Genomic DNA, 20,678 nt, shown 5'->3' with positions numbered 1-20,678 from the left:
TTAACCCACTGTGCCACAGGGTCAGCCCTACTTTTGTCTTTTTTACATGTGGGGGTAAGAGTACTGGCTGGCATCTAGTGGGTAGAAAGCAAGGATGCTGCTAACATCCTAAAGGAGGTAGGATAACCCTCACCACGAAGAGTAGTCCAGCCCTGAATGTCAGTAGTGCTGAGGTGGAGAAACTGCTATAGTTCTTACCTCACAAAGCTTTGTTAAGTGGATACTCACCAAATACTGCTGTTAGGGATTAGGTCGTAGCACCAGTGAAAGATGGACTCTTTTTTTTTTTTTTTTTTTTTTAAAGGCAGAGTGGATAGTGAGAAAGAGAGAGACAGAGAGAAAGGTCTTCCTTTTTGCTGTTGGTTCACCCTCCAATGGCCGCTGCGGCCGGCGCATCTCGCTGATCCGAAGCCAGGAGCCAGGTGCTTCTCCTGGTCTCCCATGCGGGTGCAGGGCCCAAGGACTTGGTCCATCCTCCACTGCCTTCCCGGGCCATAGCAGAGAGCTGGCCTGGAAGAGGGGCAACCGGGACAGAATCCGGTGTGCCAGCGCCGCAAGGCGGAGGATTAGCCTGTTAAGCCACGGCGCTGGCCGAAAGATGGACATTTTAAACTTCTTATTTGTGCTTTCCAATTTGTTAATCAGTAGACTACAGAAGATATGGAGGGGAAATATTTTATGAAGGCCATCCTTTGGGGTAAGGGTCGGAGTGGGGGTAAGCAATGCTAGCTGCCTATTTAAAAGACACAAGCAGGGTGGGCCTTTGGGGCAGTAGTTAAGGCGCAACTTTGTATGCCCATATCCCATATTGGAATGGCTGGGTTCGAGTCCCTGCTCTGCTTCTAATTCCAGCTTTCTGCTAATGTACAATTTGGGAAGCAACAGATTCCTGTCACCATCTGGGAGATCCAGATTGAGTTCCGGGCTCCTTTGACATGGCCCAGCTCCAGCTGTTGCAGGTAACTGGGTTGTGAACCCATAGATGGAAGAACTCTCTGTTTTTGTACCTCTGCCTTTCAAATATATAAACGTTAAAAACAAAAAAGATCACAAGCAGATTGCCCTTCTTAAAAAAAAATCATTGAAAATATTGGGGCTGGTGCTGTGACGCAGCCGTGTTAAAGCCCTGGCTTGAAGCGCTGGCATCCCATATAAGCGCCGGTTCTAGTCCCGGCTGCTCCTCTTCTGATCCAGCTCTCTGCTGTGACCTGGGAAAGCAGTAGAAGATGGCCCAAGTGCTTGGGCCCCTGCACCAAGTGGGAGACCTGGAAGAAGCTCCTGGCTCCTGGCTTCAGATCAGCGCAGCTCCGGCTGTTGCAGCCACCTGGGGAGTGAACCAGCGAATGGAAGACCTCTCTCTCTGTCTCTACCTCTCTCTGTAACTCTGTCTTTCAAATAAATAAAATAAATCTTTAAAAAAAATCATTGAAAACATGACTTTAATTAGTAATGTGCATGCTGAATTGATGCCTGCAACTTACTTTGAAAGGCATCGTATTAAGAGGGATTGACGGAGGGTGGGATGGATAGATATGTAACAAAGCAAATATAGTAAAATCTAGTGAGTATAGGAGGGAATCGTTTTCTGTATGTTTGGAATCTTTCATAAAATATTGGGTGTAAGGCCGGCGCCGTGGCTCAACAGGCTAATCCTCTGCCTTGCGGCACCAGCACACCGGGTTCTAGTCCCGGTTGGGGTGCCGGATTCTGTCCCAGTTGCCCCTCTTCCAGGCCAGCTCTCTGCTATGGCCCGGGAAGGCAGTGGAGGATGGCCCAGGTGCTTGGGCCCTGCACCCGCATGGGAGACCAGGAGAAGCACCTGGCTCCTGGCTTCAGATCGGCGCAATGCGGCGGCCATAGCGGCCACTGTAGGGTGAATCAACGGCAAAAAGGAAGACCTTTCTGTCCCTCTCTCTCTCTCACTATCCACTCTGCCTGTCAAAAAAAAAAAAAAAACAAAAAAAACAAAAACAAAACAAAACAAATTGGGTGTAAGTCACAGTAGAGATTCACACCCTTCTTAGAGTCTGTAGGTTGGCGGAAACTGCATTTTCTGACTGCTGGGCAACCTCATGCTTACCTCCTTTATTTTCAGTTGTACAGCCATCGTTTGGCTTGAATGAAATACTAATGCTCTGACATTCAAACGAAATAATGTGAAAGCACTTTGAAAAGCATAAAGCATTCTAAAGGTATGATATGTTACTATTAGGAAGGGTAAATATTTGACCAACAATAATGCCAATGACTCTAGGTGTTCTTGACAACCCAGTGATGATATTAACATTGTTTTACCTTTTTGTGGTTTTAACTATAAAACACTTAACTATTACCATAAGAATTTGTCAAGTATTCCTCAAATAATTGTGAAAGATTTAGATTCTTATATCTGCTTTCTAAGAGGCATGAATCATCCTATCTTTGTATGACTTTAATGGTTTTTCTTGTTTCCTTGTAGATGGCCAAGATTTCCATGTAGGGCAGTGGGAATCTTTGTGGAATACTGGGCAGGAGCTTTGCCATTGGCTGGTCAGGAAGGAGGTGGCAGAATGTCTGCATTGTTACACCATAGAGTTCAAACTTCAGAAGACTTTGGGTTATGCAGTGTCATTTACTCTGCAGGTGATTGTGCCTTTGCCTGTCCCCTCTGATCATCACAAACTAATGAAACACCTGTAGTTCCTATGAATGCAGGTTACACTGTTTTCCAGATACCCTGGCAGCTGGCACAGGTAGGACTGGACTGGGTATTATGGGGAATGATGAAAGGGAAAAAAATTAATCTTTCCTGTTCTCTAGTCTTTGCTAAAGTTAAACATCTCTGCATGTAAAAATTAGGTAAACTTAACTTCAGTTGTTATATAGGATCAAACCTGGACAAATGTTTTGGTGGTTACAGTGGGACTTTAAAAACTGTATAGAGGCCGGTGCCACGGCTCATTAGGCTAATCCTCCGCCTTGCGGCGCCGGCACACCGGGTTCTAGTCCCGGTCGGGGCACTGATCCTGTCCCGGTTGCCCCTCTTCCAGGCCAGCTCTCTGCTGTGGCCAGGGAGTGCAGTGGAGGATGGCCCAAGTGCTTGGGCCCTGCACCCTATGGGAGACCAGGATAAGCACCTGGCTCCTGCCATCAGATCAGCGTGGTGCGCCGGCCACAGCACGCTACCGCGGCAGCCATTGGAGGGTGAACCAACGGCAAAAGGAAGACCTTTCTCTCTGTCTCTCTCTCACTGTCCACTCTGCCTGTCCAAAAAAAAAAAAAAAAAAAAAAAACTGTATAGAGAGGGGGGCTGGCGCTGTGGCATAGCCGGTAAAGCCGCCACCTGCAGAGCCGGCATCCCATTTGGGTGCCAGTTTGTATCCCAGCTGCTCCACTTCCGATCCAGGTCTCTGCAATGGCCTGGGGAGACAGTAGAGGATGTCCCAAGTCCTTGGGCCCCTGCACCCACATGGGAGACCCAGAGGAAGCTCCTGGCTTCTGGCTTTGGATCAGTGCAGCTCTGGCCATTGCAGCCATCTCGGGAGTGAACCAGTGGATGGAAGACTCTCTCTGCCTCTGCCTCTCTGTAACTCTGCCTTTCAAATAAAATAAATAAATTGTTTTTTTTTTTTTTTAAATATTGTATAGAGGAGCTAGTCTTTTGGTACAAGGGGTTAAGCCACTTCCTGCAAAGCTGGCATCCCATTCGATTCCGAGCTGCTCCACTTCCAATCCAGTTTCCCTGCTGATGCTCCTGGGAAAGCATTGGAAGATGGCTCAAGTCCTTGGATGCCTACACCCACATGGGAGACCCAGATGAAGCTCCTTGCTCCTGGCTTCGGTCTGGACCAACTCCAGCCTTTTTAACCATTTGGGGAATGAACCAGTGGATGGAATACCTCTCCCCTACCCCCACCCCCTCCACTCTTTTGTATCTCTGCCTCTCAAGTAAATATATCTTAAAAAAATCTGTACAGAGGAGTGGGCATTGTGGGTTAAGCTGCATGGAGGTTAAGCTGCACTTGGGGATGCCTGCATCCTAAGTTCGAGTGCTGGTTCAAGAGTAGCACCTCTGGTTCTGATTCAGCTTCCTGCTGATGTTTCCTGAGAGGCAGCAGATGAAGATGGCCCTAGCTGTTGGGGCATTTGGGGAGTAAACCAGCGGATGGAAGATAGCTTTTTCATTATTCTCTCTTTTGCTCTGTCACTCTGCCTTTCAAATAGATGAAAACAAACATTTAAAAAATGCATAGAGACGGGTGAGTATTTAGTGCAGTGGGCAGCTTAGAACACCCACATCCCCTGTGAGGGTGCCCGGGTTCAGTCCCAGCTCCACTTCTGAGTCCAGCTCCCTGCTAATGCATACACTGAGAGGCAGCAGTGATGGCTCGAAGATTTGGACTTTGGCTGCCCTCGTGGGAGACTGAGTTCTGGGCTCCTGGGTTCAGCCTGGCTCTATATGGCTATTGTGAGCATTTGGAGAGTGAACCAGCAGATAGAATAACTGTCTTTGTCTGTTTCTCTCACTCTGCCTGCCCCTCAAATAAATAATGATAAAGATGTTATCTACCATTTTCAAATTGTACCACAAAACATTCATTTAAAACCTCAAATAATAGTGATGGAAACTTTGCCTTCCATATATCCATACATTCATACATTTCTTTCTTTCTTTTTTTTTTTTTTTGACAGGCAGAGTGGACAGTAAGAGAGAGAGAGAGAGAGAGAAAGGTCTTCTTTTTGCCGTTGGTTCACCCTCCAATGGCCGCTGTGGCCGGCGCACCACGCTGATCCGAAGCCAGGAGCCAGGTGCTTATCCTGGTCTCCCATGCGGGTGTAGGGCCCGAGGACTTGGGCCATCCTCCACTGCACTCCTGGGCCATAGCAGAGAGCTGGCCTGGAAGAGGGGTGACCAGGACAGAATCTGGCGCCCCGACCGGGACTAGAACCCGGTGTACCGGCGCCGCAGGTGGAGGATTAGCCTAGTGAGCCGCGGCGCCAGCCCCATACATTTCTTTTTAATTTTTGTTTATTCATTTATGATTTATATGAAAAGCAGATAGAGATGGAAAAAAAGAGATCTGCCATCCATTGGAGAGAGATTCTAGGAAGCTGGCCTCAGATGTGGAGCTTGGACTTGAACTCAGAGGCTCCAATATGAGATGCAGGTGTCGCAAGCAGCATTTTAGCTTCTAGCTCAACCACCCATCCCAGTGGAAGCTTTCTTTACATTTTACTTTCTGTAATAAACAACCTAGGTGATTTTAACTGTGTGTGTGTGTGTGTTAATGTATACTCATGCTGATGTATTTATTGCCTTTTCTAGGGTCTGTGAAACATGGAGCCAAACTCACTGAGGACTAAAGTCCCGGCTTTCTTGTCTGACTTGGGGAAGGCCACATTGAGGGGAATCAGAAAGTGTCCCCGATGCGGCACATACAACGGAACTCGGGGGCTGAGCTGTAAGAACAAGACATGCGGAACCATTTTCCGCTACGGGGCCCGGAAGCAGCCTAGTGTTGAAGCTGTCAAAATCATCACGGGCTCCGATCTGCAAGTCTACTCTGTGCGGCAGAGAGACCGAGGCCCTGACTGCCGGTGCTTTGTGGAGCTCGGTGTTTCCGAGACAACGATCCAGACGGTGGATGGGACCATTATCACTCAGCTGAGCTCCGGCCGGTGTTATGTCCCCTCATGCCTGAAGGCCGCCGCCCAGGGTGTTGTGGAAAACCAGTGCCAGCACATTAAACTGGCTGTGAACTGCCAGGCGGAGGCCACCCCTCTGACCCTGAAGAGCTCGGTTCTGAATGCAATGCAGGCCTCCCCGGAAACCAAACAAACCATCTGGCAGTTGGCCACAGCACCCACGGGCCCCCTGGTACAAAGGATCACTAAAAACATCTTGGTGGTGAAGTGCAAGGCAAGCCAGAAGCATAGTTTGGGGTATTTGCATACGTCTTTTGTGCAGAAAATTGGTACCAAAAGCTTGCCTGAGCGGCGCTTCTTCTGCTCCTGCCAGACTCTGAAAGCGAGCAAGTCGACCACCCCCAAGGATGAGGCAGCTCAGAGATGCATTCATTTCTTTGCCTGCATCTGTGCCTTTGCCAGTGATGAGACATTGGCTCAAGAATTCTCAGACTTCCTAAATTTTGACTCCAGCGGTAGGTGGTGTGATTGACACAATAACTGTTTTTCTCAAGTGGCAAAGGCAGGGTTGCCACTGATGCCTTTGGAGAGTGCCCTGGCCACCTTCAGAAGCAGCTGCTAGTTGATTCAGATGGAAAGCGGTCCTTTGCATTATCCCAGTCAGCACACTTACAGAAAGGTTGTTTGGTTGCTTGGATAACTGGTTAAAATTAAGGATCAAGAGACTTGATATTTTTTGTTGAGACAATAAACCTAAGCCAAGTTGTCCTCACTTTGATTTTTTTTTTTTCTCCTCCACAGATGCTCTGTAGAACATTTTTTGGTTCTTTGTTTAATACAAAGAACCAGGAAAAAAAAATCCCTTTTATTCTGGCTTCTTTGCTTTGAACATGAGGAAAACTAGTACCTTGCTCAAAAGATTTTAAAAGTGTCTTCATCAAGTTTTTTTTGTTGTCATTGATATACCTTTATCTTGTTAACACTTTATTTTCATTTCATACTGATCATTAATAATGATCTATGAACAAAAATACAAGTTGTGGGTAGTTTTTTTTTTTTTTTTTAATTTGCCTCCAGTGAACTGGCAAGTTTGTTTTGGTTTGGTTTGGCTTTTTAAAAAAGATTTATTTATTTGAAAGGCAGAGTTACAGAAAGAAGGAACGACAGAGAGAAAGAGATCTTCCATTTGCTGAGTCACTCCCTACTTGACTGCAATGGCCAGGGCTGGGCTGAAACCAGGAACCTGGGGCCGATGCTGTGGCTCACTTGGTTAATCCTCCGCCTGCGGCACCGGCATCCCATATGGGCGCCAGTTCTAGTTCCGGTTGCTCCTCTTCCAGTCCAGCTCTCTGCTGTGGCCCGGGAGTGCAGTGGAGGATGGCCCAAGTGCTTGAGTCCTGCACCTGCATGGGAGACCAGGAGGAAGCGCCTGGCTCTTGGCTTCAGATCGGTGCAGCGCCAGCTGTGGCGGCCATTTGGGGAATGAATCAACAGAAGGAAGACTTTTCTCTTTGTCTCTCTGTCACTGTCTATAACTCTACCTGTCAAATAAATAAATAAATAAATAAAGATTTAAAAACAGGAACCTGGAACTCCATCCTGGTCTCCCACATGGGTAGCAGGGGCCCAAACACTTGGGCCATCTTCTGTTGCCTTCTCAGGCATGTTAGCAGGGAGCCAGAATGGAAGTGAAGCAGCCAGGACTTGAACCAGTACTCATAAGGGATGCCAGTGTCACAGGCGGTAGCTTAACCCATTGTGCCACAACACCAGCCCTTAGGTAGTTCTTTAAAGAAACTTTTTTTTTTTTAATTTTTGACAGGCAGAGTGGACAGTGAGAGAGAGACAGAGAGAAAGGTCTTCCTTTTGCTGTTGGTTCACCTTCCAATGGCTGCCACGGTAGGCGCGCTGCGGCCAGCGCACCACGCTGATCCGAAGCCAGGAGCCAGGTGCTTCTCCTGGTCTCCCATGGGGTGCAGGGCCCAAGGACTTGGGCCATCCTCCACTGTACTCCCTGGCCACAGCAGAGAGCTGGCCTGGAAGAGGGGCAACCGGGACAGGATCGGTGCCCTGACCGGGACTAGAACCCAGTGTGCCAGCGCCGCAAGGCAGAGGATTAGCCTAGTGAGCCACGGCACCGGCTAAAGAAACTTTTAAAATATATAGGTTGGCAACTGTGTTGTTGCTCAGCAGGTTAAACTACCAACTGTGACAGCAGTATCCCATATGAGCGCCAGTTAGATTATTATATATAGTGGGCCATCTTCCACTGCTTTCCCATGTGCATTAGCAGGGAGCTGGATCAGAAGTGAAGCAGCCAGGACTTGAAGCATCACCCATATAGGATGCTGGCATTGCAGGCAGCAGTTTAACCCATTCTACCACAGCCCTAACCCCAGGAATTTATTTTTAAAGCAGGCAAACACTTGATCATTTGTTTTCAGGATTTGGATTTTTATGAATTACTTTTTCTCTAGTAGGAGCCCATATTTAACTCTTAAAATATTAGTAGTATTAGTAATCAGTAGTACTTGTAATTCAGAAGTCTTTTCTCTTTTAGGTCTTAAAGAGATTATTGTGCCCCAGTTAGGCTGCCATTCAGAATCAACTGTGTCTGCCTGTGAATCTACTGCTTCTAAGCCCAAGAAAAGGAAAAAGGACGAAGTATCTGGTGAGAGGCTGTTTAGTTGGTTTGTTTGGTGGTGTTATCTTTAGAAATTGTTTTACAGAGTTTTATGTCGTTCATGGAATCTCAGCAATTCTAAGAAATCATTCTTGTTCTTATGGCTTTTTTCCTAAAAAAGGTTTTATACTCCACTAATGATTCCTTGTCACCTCAAGCTAAAAATTGGTTTTATTGATCAAAAGTAAGATCAGCCAAACTCCACTTTTATTGTATGTTTGTTCAACCCCAAAACATTCAGGCTAATCTTAGATCTTAATCTACCTGATTATTTCATTGTGAAGTTTTCATCTATAGAGGGTTTTATTTATGTATAATTTTTTTAAAGATTTTTTTTATTTGAAAGAGTGACAAGGAGAGATGGAGAGAGAGAGAGAGAAAGATCTTCCATCCACTGGTTCACTCGCCAATGGCTGCAACAGCCAGATCTGGGTGAGGCTGAAGCCAGGAGGCAGGAACTCCATCCTGGTCTCCCACGTGGTGGCAGGGACCTGTGTATTTTGGCCATCCTCCTCTGCCTTTCCCAGGTGCGTTAGTGAGAAGCTGCATTAGAAGCGGAGTAGCCAAGACTCTAACTGAGACGCCAATATGGGCAGCTGGCATTGCAAACAGTGGCTTAATCCCTCCATCACAACGCTGGTCCCAATTTTCATTTCATTTTATTTTTTTTTAGTTTTAGGGATGTATTAATATGTTAGATTCTCAGGTTTACACCAAATGCATGGTAATTACTACAACAGAATTCTTATCAATTCTCATGTTAATGTGATGTTAATATAAAGAGAACAGATTCAATGTAGTTCATAGATACAATTCTAAGAATATAATGATTGTTTTCATTTTGTTGGAAAGTCAGAGAGAAAGCAAAAAAGAGACAGAAGTCTTCCATCTGTTGGTTTACTCCTCAAATGCCTGCAGTAGCCAGGGCTTGGCCAGGCTGAAGTCAGAAGTCTGGAATTCCATCCTGGTCTCCCATGTAGGTGACAGGGACCCAAGTATTTGAGTTATCACTTGCTGCCTCTCAGGGTTCTTATTAGCAGGGAGCTGAATCTGAGGTGGAAGAGTCAGGACTTTAACCAGGCACTCTTATACAGGATGCAGGTGTCCCACATGGTGGCTTAAATGCTGTGCCAAATGGCTACCCCATAGAGGGTTTTACAAAAAACAGTGTGACAGCGGTTAGTTGTATTTCCCACACTAATGTAAGAGTATAGTTTGCAGTTTCAGCATGTGGAGATTCATAACATTTAGATACTCCTTGAGATGTAATGGGGTACGTCATCAGCTGAAAATACTGTAAGTTAAAAATGCATGTAATACTCTTAGCACCTCATAGCTCAACCGTGGGGCACACTGTGGAGTATTGTTTTTTTCCTTCATGATCACATGGCTGATCAGGAGAGAGTATCATACTATGTATTAAAGCCCAGAAAAAAATAAAAAATCAGAATTTTAAGTATGATTTCCACTGAATGTGTATTGATTTTGCACCCTTATAAAATCCCAAAGTCATTGTTGAAAAAAAATTTCTTATGGCAAAAATAAAATGTTTTAATTCTAAAAAAATCATTAAGCTGAACTATCATAAGTCGGGGACCATATGTACACACACAATTTTGAAATTCAAATATTTGGGGCTAGTGCTGTGCTGCAAGCAGGTTAAGTGCTGCCTGTGACGCTGACATCCCATATGGGTGATGGTTCATGTTTTAGCTGCTCCACTTCTGATCCAACTCCCTGCCAATGAGCCTGAAAAAGCGTCAGAGGATGGCCCAAATCCTTGGGCCCCTGTACCCACATAGGAGACCTGGGAGAAGCTCCTGGCTCCTGGCTCCTGGCTTTGGCCTGGCCCAGCCCTGGTCATTGCGGCCATTTAAGGAGTAAACCAGCAGATGGAACACCTCCCTTTCTGTGTCTCTCCCTGTCTATCTCTGTAATTCTGCCTTTCAAGTAAATAAATATTTAAAAAATAAAAAAATAAAATTCAAATATTTAATGCCAGTATCAGTTAAGGTCTCATATGTGTCAATATGGAAATGCTATAGTACTGTACTACATAAGTGTCCAGAAATCTATATTCTAAAAAAAGTGAAGATATTACCTGGTCCATTTATATGTGTCAAACTCTGAACTCACTAGTAAACAGGGAACTGTGAACATTTAGAAATGCAAAATTAAAACAAGATACCTCTGCTACCAAATCACCAAATTTTTATGTGTTTGAAAGTCAGGGAGGGAGAGAGCTTTCATCCACTGTTTCACTCCCCAAATGATCACACAGTCCAGGCTGAACCAGACCAAAGCAGGAAGCCATGAGCTAATTTCTGTGTCTCCTATGTCGGTGGCAGGAGTCCAACTATCCGAGCTATCACCTGATGCCTCCCATGGTGTTCATTAGTGGGAAGCTGAAACGGACAGCAGCCCTGGGGCTTCAATATGGGATGTGGCATCTCAGGGAGAGGTCTGTCCACACATTATCAAAGATTTAAAAATGCTGAGACTGCAGGCAAAGCTGGCAATCCAGGCTCTCACGGCTGGTGTAAAGTAAATTGGTTTAATCATGGGTAAGTGAAGCTTGCAGTATCTGTTACTGGACCTTAAAATGGTCAGTGCACAGGAATCTTGGTGCTGGGAAGTTGAAGTAAAATGGAGAAACAAAGTGGCATGGTCATTGCCATGATTTAGAGAGACCCTCAGGCTGCAGTATCAGGTAGAGATTGTTGTTAAATGTTTACTTGTTGCTCTTTTTCTAGGAAAATTCAAAATTCTGAAAAGGAACAAAGTTCTTATCCTTTCATTCAGTAGTCTCACTTACAAATAATCTTTTTAAAGGAAATAATCTTGGTATAGGAAAATCATTTTGTCCAGAGATATTTATTTTATGATTATTTATAATATTGAAAACTTAGAAACAATTAGTGATAGTTAAATGAACCATAGTAAAGCCACTTTATCACTGAGTATCAGGCAGCTATGGAAAATGGTTGTAGGGACTGGTGCTGTTGCGTAGTGGGTTAAGCCGCTGCCTGCAATGCCCGCAACCCATATGGATGCTAGTTTGAGTACTGGCTTTCCACATCCAATCCAGCTCCCTGCTAATGTGCCTGGGAAAGCAGTGGAAGATAGCCCAAGTGCTTGAGCCCCTGCACCCACATGGGGGACCCGAGTGAAGCTCCTGGCTCCTGGCTTCAGATTGGCCCAGCTCCAGCCATCACGGCCATTTGGGGAATGAACCAGCAGATGGAAGATCTCTCTCTCTTTCTCTCCCCCTCTTCCTCTCCCTGCCTCTACTTCTCCTTCTCTGTAACTCTGCCTTTCAAGTAAATAAATAAAATGTTTTAAAATAATGATTGTAAAGAATTTGGGGGTTGTGGCATAGCAGGTTAAACTGCTATCTGTAGTGCTGGTATCCCATATGGGTGCTGGTTTGAGTCCTAGCTGCTCCACTTCCAGCCTAGCTCCTTGCTAATGGCCTGGGAAAGCAGTGGAAGATGGCCCAAGTGCTTGGACCCCTGTACCCATGTGGGAGACCCAGATAAAGCTTCTGGCTGTGGCCTGGCCTGGCCCCAGGATATTACCACCATTTGGGAAGTGAACCAGCAGGTGGGAAGATGCTTTCTCTCCGTCTCTATCTCTGCCTCTAAAACTTTAAAAACAAAAGACAGGGATTTCAGATAAATAATGAATAAATTTTTAGTGTAAGTATCTCCCATGCAATATTTGGAACATACTTAACTAAAAATTATTTTTCTGAAATTCAAACTAATTTTTTCTACTACATTTGGCAATATTGTTATGCTCACAGCTCCTTAAAATTACAAAACCAGCAAAACAAACTAAAAAGTAGAGGACCACTCACCAGAAAACTAATCATGGTTTTGTTTGTTTGTTTGTTTGTTTGTTTTTAATTTTTGACAGGCAGAGTGGATAGTGAGAGAGAAAAAGACAGAGAGAAAGGTCTTCCTTTTTTGCCGTTGGTTCATCCTCCAATGGCCATTGTGGCTGGCGCGCTGCGGCCGGCGCACCGCGCTGATCCGAAGGCAGGAGCCAGGTGCTTCTCCTGGTCTCCCATGCAGGTGCAGGGCCCAAGGACTTGGGCCATCCTCCACTGCCTTCCCGGGCCATAGCAGAGAGCTGGCCTGGAAGAGGGGCAACCAGGACAGAATCCGGCGCCCTGACTGGGACTAGAACCCGGTGTGCCGGCGCTGCAAGGCGGAGGATTAGCCTGTTGAGCCACGGCGCCAGCCATAATCATGGTTATTTGAGAAGTGGGAACAATGGGTGAATCTTTTCTTCTTTCTGTTTTGTAACGTCTAATTTCCATAATAAGCATAAAAAGTTTAAATTTTTATGTATAATGGCTAATGCAAATTTCTTCTAGAAACTATGAAGCCAACCTAGAAATTAGTAAGGAATATTTATATATTTTAGACTCTTTAGAAATCAATATCAAATCAATTTGTATTTTGTAGGTAATTTATTAAACACTGTCATGATTTATGGTTTAGGCACACAGATGAACAGTTCACTATTGCCTCAAGATGCAGTGAGCAGTAACCTAAGAAAAAGTGGACTGAAAAAGCCTGTGGTTGCTTCGTCACTAAAAAGGCAGGGTAAGTTCCCTTCCCTAGCATAGGCTACAGTGGTGGAAAGTCATCCTAAAAATCCAGAAGCAGTAGAAGTGTTGCCTGTTGTCCCTGAAAGGTGCTAACATAGACAATAGCAGGCATGAACCTGAGGTCTTTCCTGTTTTACTAGTTTCAAGTAATGCTCAAAATTCAATTGTGTGTGAAACCATAGAGTTAGAGAGCAGATTGGTTGGTTGCCAGAGCTTGGAGAGGGTTTGGGAGGGAAGTAACAGCGGTGGTGAAAGGATAGTAGAGGGGAGCCTTGTCATAACTCCCTTGTTTCTTCAGTGTGGTTGTCGTGTAAGTCTACACGTGTGGAAAAATTACATCCAACTCTATGCACACACATCACACATGAGTGCATGTGAAACCAATGAAATCTGAATGAGGCCACTGTGTTGTACTGTGTCATTTTTCTGATTGTGATGTTGTACTAGAGTTTTACAAAATGCTGCTTTTGGAGGAATCTGTGTAAAGAGCATGCAAGTTTTGCATTTCTTACAATTTCACATGAATATACAATTCTCTAAAAAAATTTTAAACTATGCAAGAAAAGCCTTAGAGATTACTAAAAGCAAGCAAACCATGCAGAAAACAAACCAAAACAATTAAATGTGTCTTTAAATCAGCAATGCCTGATTTGTTTTAGCAACGGGTATTTGCAGGATGTTTTCCTCTTACTGCTTATTGCCCACATGTAGTTGAGTCAAAGCTGAAGGGAAAAATGTGTTTTTATAATTACAAAAAATTAATATTTATTGAGAAGGACAGGTATCGTTTATTTTCCAAAGTCAGTGAAGCCTGAAAACGTACCTAAGAAGCAATAGCCTGGCCATTGTTCGGAATTTATGAGACAGAATGACTGAATTTGAACACAGTTTGTGTTTATCACTTTTCTACTCAGAATACTTAAGCTGATACATTTTGGTAATCAATCTTTTCTTAACTGTCCTTATAAATTGTATAAAGAGTTTAGTTCAACATTGGCAATATTGAAAACTTGCTTTCATATGGCTAGCCATGTAATGCAACTGGCTGGTTAAAAACTGGAATCATCCCTGCCCTTACATTCTGGTTTTGAAGATAAGACCAATATGTAATTACAGAATATAGGACTGAATATTAATTAACTTATTCATTAAGAACATGTACATTCTGGGTATAAATGTTTTTGGAAGGTCAGGAAATAAACAGATCAACTGACAGGTAGAAAATTTTTTTTAAAGATTATTTATTTATTTGACAGGTAGAGTTACAGACAGTGAGAGAGAGAGAGAGAGAAAGGTTTTCCTTCTGTTGGTTCACTCCCCAAATGGCTGCTACAGCCGGCGCTGCACCAATCTGAAACCAGGAGCCAGGCGCTTCCTCCTGGTCTCCCATGCAGGTGCAGGGACCCAAGCACTTGGGCCATCCTCCACTGCACTCCCGGGCCACAGCAGAGAGCTGGACTGGAAGAGGAACAACCAGGACTAGAACCCGGTGCCCATATGGGATGCCGGCGCCGCAGGCGGAGGATTAGCCAAGTGAGCCACGGCACCGGGCCCAGGTAGAAGATTTTTTTAAACCATTTATCATCACTGCCTGTAGGGAAAAGAAGTAAGAAAGTATCCTCGGGCCAGCGCCGTGGCTCAACAGGCTAATCCTCCGCCTAGCGGCGCCGGCACACCGGATTCTAGTCCTGGTCGGGGCGCCGGATTCTGTCCCAGTTGCCCCTCTTCCAGGCCAGCTCTCTGCTGTGGCCCGGGAGTGCAGTGGAGGTATGGCCCAAGTGCTTGGGCCCTGCACCCCATGGGAGACCAGCAGAAGCACCTGGCTCCTGGCTTCAGGTCAGCGCGGTGCGCCGGCCACAGCACGCCGGCCATGGCGGCCATTGGAGGGTGAACCAACGGCAAAGGAAGACCTTTCTCTCTGTCTCTCTCTCTCACTGTCCACTCTGCCTGTCCAAAAAAAAAAAAAAGAAAGAAAGAAAGAAAGAAAGTATCCTCAATACAAATAATCACATTTACCTATGATAATTTTAATTTTTTAAGATTTATTTATTTATTTGAAAGTCAGAGTTACACAGAGAGAGAGAGAGAGAGGGAGAGAGAGAGAGAGGTCTTCCATCCGTTGGTTCATTCCCCAATTGGCCGCAAGGTTGGAGCTGGGCCAATCTGAAGACAGGCTCCAGGAGCTTCCTCTGGGTCTCCCACGCAGGAGCAGGGGCCCAAGCACTTGGGCCATCTTCTACTGCTTTCCCAGGCCATAGCAGAGAGCTGGAACAGAAGTGGAGCAGCTGGGACTCAAACCAGCGCCCATATGGGATGCTGGCACTGCAGGTGGCAGCTTTACCTGCTATGCCACAGTGCTGGCCCCTACCTATGATAATTTTAATTTCAAATGGGTAGTAGGGATGATGATGTTTTTCTCTATATATAAAAAGGTGACAGGTTTCAGACACATAAAGATATTTTAGAGAAGCAATAGGATAGGAAGGTAGATCTGTGGAAGGTCATTCAGACTCAGATCCTTATTTAGAGAACAGGGGCAGTAATCACGCAGGATGATGGTCCTGCAACCTTTTGACTCCCAGCCCCAAACTCGGACCCATTAAATTCCATCATTTGTTACTGTATTTCCCAGTTACTCGGAGCTAGAAATTTACGTCTTTTGCCTTTATTTAAAAGTGAATTTTCATTCATTTTGGATCTCTGTATACAAGGTTTTAGATTTTAGGTATAAAGATATCAAAGCAACCCATGGTGAATGTATCACTCAACTCAACCTTGATATGAAAACATATCAACCTTTATTTGAAACAGCCTAATTTCTGAGGAGATTTGGGGCATGTAAATATATATTTATCAGGAATAGAACTAACCTATGGATGTCTAAAATAGCTATTATTCTGAGAAGGAACCATTCTTTAGCATGCAGTTAGTGTTAAAAGATTGCAAACTTTCTGTGGTTAATACTCTTATACCTGTTAGTCTCTAAAAGTTTTTCTAAGTACATTCTTTTGTAAAACTTAATTTATCTACTTTCCTTGAATTTCAACTTCTAGTGTTTTTTTTTTTTCTGTGCAAACTCAACTTTCTCAAATTTCAATTAAGTGTTTATTCTGTAAGAAAAGTGACTAAAGAGTTGTCTTTTCTTCTTTTCCTAGCCTGTGGTCAGCTGTTGGATGAGGCCCAAGTGACCTTATCCTTCCAAGACTGGCTGGCCAGTGTCACAGAACGCATCCATCAAACCATGCACTATCAATTTGATGGTAAGTGTTGATTACCCAACTGGGCTCTTGCTCAAAGTAGAAGGTACTAAATTGTTCTGTAATTTTTTTATTTTAATGTTTTATATTTTTTTTAAGATTTACTTTTCATTTATTTGAAAGGCAGAGTTACAGAGAGAGGAGAATAGACAGAGAGAAAGAGAGATCTTCCATCTGCTGGTTCACTCTCCAAATGGCCACAATGGCTGGGGCTGTGGCAGGCTGAAGCCAGGGGCTGGAGCTTCTTTCAGGTCTCCCACATGGGTGCAGGGGCTCAAGGACTTGGTCCACCTGCCACTGCTTTCCCAGGCATGTTAGCAGGGAGCTGGATGGGAAATGGAGCAGCCGGGACTCAATGCCAGTCCAATTGTCCTATAATTCTACTCTGTTTTGATAGAAAAAGTAATTGGACTTCAGTCTGGAGGGCTTTGGGCCCCAACATAATAGGAGTCCAAATTGAAAGAAAGGACTAATCATGTAATTTATTTATTCATTTATCTGAAAGAGTTACAGAGAGAGAGACAGAGACAGAGATATTTTATCTGCTGGTTCATTTCCCAAATAGCCACAATAGCCAGGGCTGGGCTAGGCCAAAGCCAGGAGCCAGGCACTTTTTCCAGCCCTCCCAAATGGGTGCCAGGGACCCAACTACTTGGGCCATCTTTTGCTGCTTTCCCAGGCCATTAGCACGGAGCTGGATCAGAAGTGGAGCAGCCGGGACATGAACTCATTTAGGATGCCAATGTCACAGCGGCACTTAACCTGCTATGCCACACCGTGGCCTCTACTCACATGATTAAAATGCAGGACTAGAAAAATGGATTTAGAAATCGAAGACAGTATAGCAAGTAATAAATAAATGCAAATGGCCTTGATCACATGTACGTTTGTGTGTGTGTGTGTATCTGTGTTTGGTGAGAGAGATACCAAACCTTTAGACCATTCTTATTGTTAAAATCAAAATATAGAGGAAAAAAGCTGAGAGAAAATCTTAACATTTGAGATTAAGATAGTTACTTGAAATTTTTAAAAAAGATTTTATTTATTTATTTGAGAGGTAGAGTTACAGATAGGGAGAGACAGAAAGAAAGGTCTTCCTGTTACTATGCAACAGCGCCAGCCCCAGTTACTTGAAATTGTATAGACAGTCTACTAAGGAAGATTGAAGAATACAGGCTAGATTTATTTATTTATTTATTTATTTATTTATTTATTTATTTATTGTGAAAGGCAGAGTTACAGAGAGGCAGAGACAGAGATAAAGAAAAATCTTCCATTGGCTGGTTCACTCCCCAGATGGCCACAACAGCCAGAGCTGGGCTGATCTGAAGGCAGGAGCCAGGAGCTTCTTCCAGGTCTCCCACATGGGTGGAGGGGCCCAAACACTTGGGCCATCTTCTACTGCTTTCCCGGGCCATAGCAGAGAGCTGGATCAGAAGAGGAGCAGCCAGGACTTGAACCAGCGCTCATATGGAATGCCAGCTCTGCAGGCAGCGGCTTTACCTGCTAAGCCACAGTGTTGGCCCCCAAGATTGTTTAAACCTACATTCAAGCATCACATCAGCTGAGGTCAGATGAGTTAGAACTTCTTTGAGAGCTCTAATTATCCCTACATGTAGTCCATAATCTGATTTCAGGATGAAAGGGCTTAAAATTCCAATGTGAGATGACTTCTTGAAAACATCTAGATATTAATATTTTTGTGCCTCAAAATCAGTGACCATATGGTCATTAACATTTTGCATTCAGTAAAGTAGGCAAAACCCATGGAGAGAATTTAAATCTTTCTATAGAATTCTAGAAAACTTTTCAGTCTGATTTTTCTTGGCTTGCTTTTTTGTTTCAAAAAGGCATTTAAGGGGCGGGCTCTATGGCGTAGTGGGTAGAGCCACTGCTTGCACCCATCTCATATAGGTGCTGATTACAGTTCCAGAGCTCCACTTCCCATCCAGCTTCCTGCTGATGTGCCTGGGAAAGCAGCAGAAGATGGCTTAGTACTTGGGCCTTTTACCCACATGGGAGGCCCGAAAGAAGCTTCTGGCTCCTAGCTTCGGATTATCCCAGCCCAGTTGCAGCCATTTGGGGAGTGAACTAGTAGATGGAAGATCTCTCTCTGTAACTCTGCCTTTCAAATAATAAATAAATCTTTAAAAAAAAAAAAAAAGGCATTTGAACTGTCTTTAAGAGTCTTTCTTGGGCCAGCTTTGTGGCACACTGGGTTGGGTTAATCTGCCTCCTGCAATGCCAGCATTCCATGTGAGCACCTGTTTGGGAAGTGACCCAGCAAATGGAAGATATCTCTCTCTCTTTCTCTCTCTCTCTCTCTCTGTAACTCTGCCTTTCAAATAATTTTTTTTAAAAGACTCCTTTAGTTGTACCAGGCAGATATAATTTCCTTGTTTATCCACATAGTTCTGTATTTTTTCTGTCTGCAGGGGCTAGCCCCCTTGGACAAAATTTTTTAAAAATATTTTATTTATTCAAAAGGCAGAGACAGAAAGAGAGAAAGAGATAGTTTCCATCTGCTGGTTCACTCCCCAAATGCCCACAACAACCAGGGCTGGGCCAGGCTGAAACTGGAATCTTGGAACTCATTCTGGATCTTTAGGCAGAATTAAGGAAAATTCTCAACTCAATTAATAAAAAAGTATTTATCTGTCTATTTATTGAAAGGCAGAAAGACAGACAGAAAGAGATGTGCCTTTCACTATTCACTGCTCAATTGTCCGTAACAGCTGTAGCTAGGCAACTAAAGCCAGGAGCTAAGCACTCAGTCAGGGTCTCCCGTATGGGTGGCAGAGACCCAAGTGCTTTACCACCACTGCCCGCCCCCACAGTGTGCACATAAGCAGGAGGTTGGAATCAGAAGCGGAGCAGCCGCTCCAATCCATCTACACCGATGTGATTTGGTGGCATCTTAACTGCTGTGCCAAGTATCTGTCCCTAAAGTCATTTGATGTACACCCCTGAATTCTCTTTCTGTTGACTTTTGGTCAAACTAATGTCTTGCAAGTTTCTTTAAGAGATTGTTATAGCTGGCGTTGTGGCATAGTAGGTTAAACCGCCGCTTATGACACCTGCATCCCATAGGGACATCGCTTCAAGTCCTCGCTGCTCCACTTCCAATCCAATCCCTGCTAATGTGCTTGGGAAAGCAAAGGAAGATGGGCCAAATGCTTGGGGCTTTGCATTCACATGGGAGACTTGAAAGAAGCTCCTGGATCCTAACTTCAGCCCTGCCCAGCCACAGCCCATGCTGCCATTTGGGGAGTTTACTAGTGGATGGAAGATCTCTCCTTGTCTCTCCTTCTCTTTCTGTCCACAACTCTCCCTTTGAAATAAATAAATAATATCTTTTTTTAAAAAAAGAGATTTGTAGGCCGGCACCATGGCTTAACAGGCTAATCCTCCGCCTTGCAGCGCCAGCACACTGGGTTCTAGTCCCGGTTGGGGCGCTGGATTCTATCCCGGTTGCCCCTCTTCCAGGCCAGCTCTCTGCTATAGCCCGGGAAGGCAGTGGAGGATGGCCCAAGTCCTTGGGCCCTGCACCCGCATGGGAGACCAGGAAAAGCACCTGGCTCCTGGCTTTGAATCAGCGCGATGCGGCGGCCATTGGAGGGTGAACCAACGGCAAAAAGGAAGACCTCTCTGTCTCTCTCTCTCTCTCTCTCTCACTATCCACTCTGCCTGTCAAAAAAAAAGAGATTTGTTACGTATGTTCAGAATCTTGCTTGCCTTGAGGCTATACTCAGGGAGGAAGGCTGATGACCATTGGATAAAGTCATGTCCTAATTTTGTAGTCCCTCAGCATTCGTGATGCTGACCATCCAGGTAGGAGCATACAGTTACTTGCTCAGACGGGAATCCAAGTAGCAGGTGCCTGTGGGTGGTGAACAGGAGCAAGTAGACACAGGTGACCAGCTCCTCCTAAACTCAGCTTCATTGTTCTCATCTCATCTTATTTAATATTCCCTTTAAAGTGAAAAGTCTGTACTCAAAATGCAGAATTTAGGTTCTTGTGCCAGTACTGTGGCATAGAGTTAAGCTACCGCCTGCAACATTGATATCCCAAATCAGAGTACTGATTCAAGTTCTGACTGCTCTGCTTCTGATCCAGTTCCCTGCTAATGTGTCTGGGAAAGCAGCAGCAGATGGTCCACGTACTTGGGCCCCTGCACCCATGTGGGAGACCCAGATGGAGTTCCAGGCTCCTGCCTTCAGCCTGGCCCAACCCCAGCTGTTGCTGGCGTTTGGAGAGTGAACTAGTAGATGGAAGATCTCTGTGTCTCTCCCGCTCTCTCTCTCATTCCATTTTTCAAATAAAAACAATTTTTAAAATTCAAAATTTGAAAACTTATCCTTGGTGAATGACAAGGATCTACTCTGTTTTGTTTTGTTTTTTAAATTATTTTTAAATGCTTGATTAACATGCAATACTTGTACAATTTTACTGGGTCTAGTGCAATATTTTTACAGATAAACACAGTGTAAATCT

The 20,678-nt window shown here is 44.6% G+C and overlaps 1 protein-coding gene across 1 annotated transcript in view; it reads left to right on the top strand.

Annotated features, from left to right (window-relative positions):
- The window catches only part of C13H2orf42 (chromosome 13 C2orf42 homolog), a 49,432-nt gene that overhangs the window by 10,203 nt on the left and 18,551 nt on the right, over window positions 1-20,678 (top strand). The window contains 5 exon segments of the mRNA XM_062209592.1: window positions 2,459-2,732; window positions 5,306-6,140; window positions 8,186-8,296; window positions 12,817-12,921; window positions 16,082-16,186. Coding sequence (XP_062065576.1) covers window positions 5,318-6,140; window positions 8,186-8,296; window positions 12,817-12,921; window positions 16,082-16,186 — 1,144 coding nt within the window. The 5' untranslated portion in view covers window positions 2,459-2,732; window positions 5,306-5,317.

The sequence above is a fragment of the Lepus europaeus genome, chromosome 13 (assembly GCF_033115175.1).
Source record: "Lepus europaeus isolate LE1 chromosome 13, mLepTim1.pri, whole genome shotgun sequence".
Lineage (NCBI taxonomy): Eukaryota > Metazoa > Chordata > Mammalia > Lagomorpha > Leporidae > Lepus > Lepus europaeus.
The sequence above is the reverse complement of the archived record's forward strand: the minus strand, read 5'-3'. Positions and strand labels throughout refer to the sequence as shown.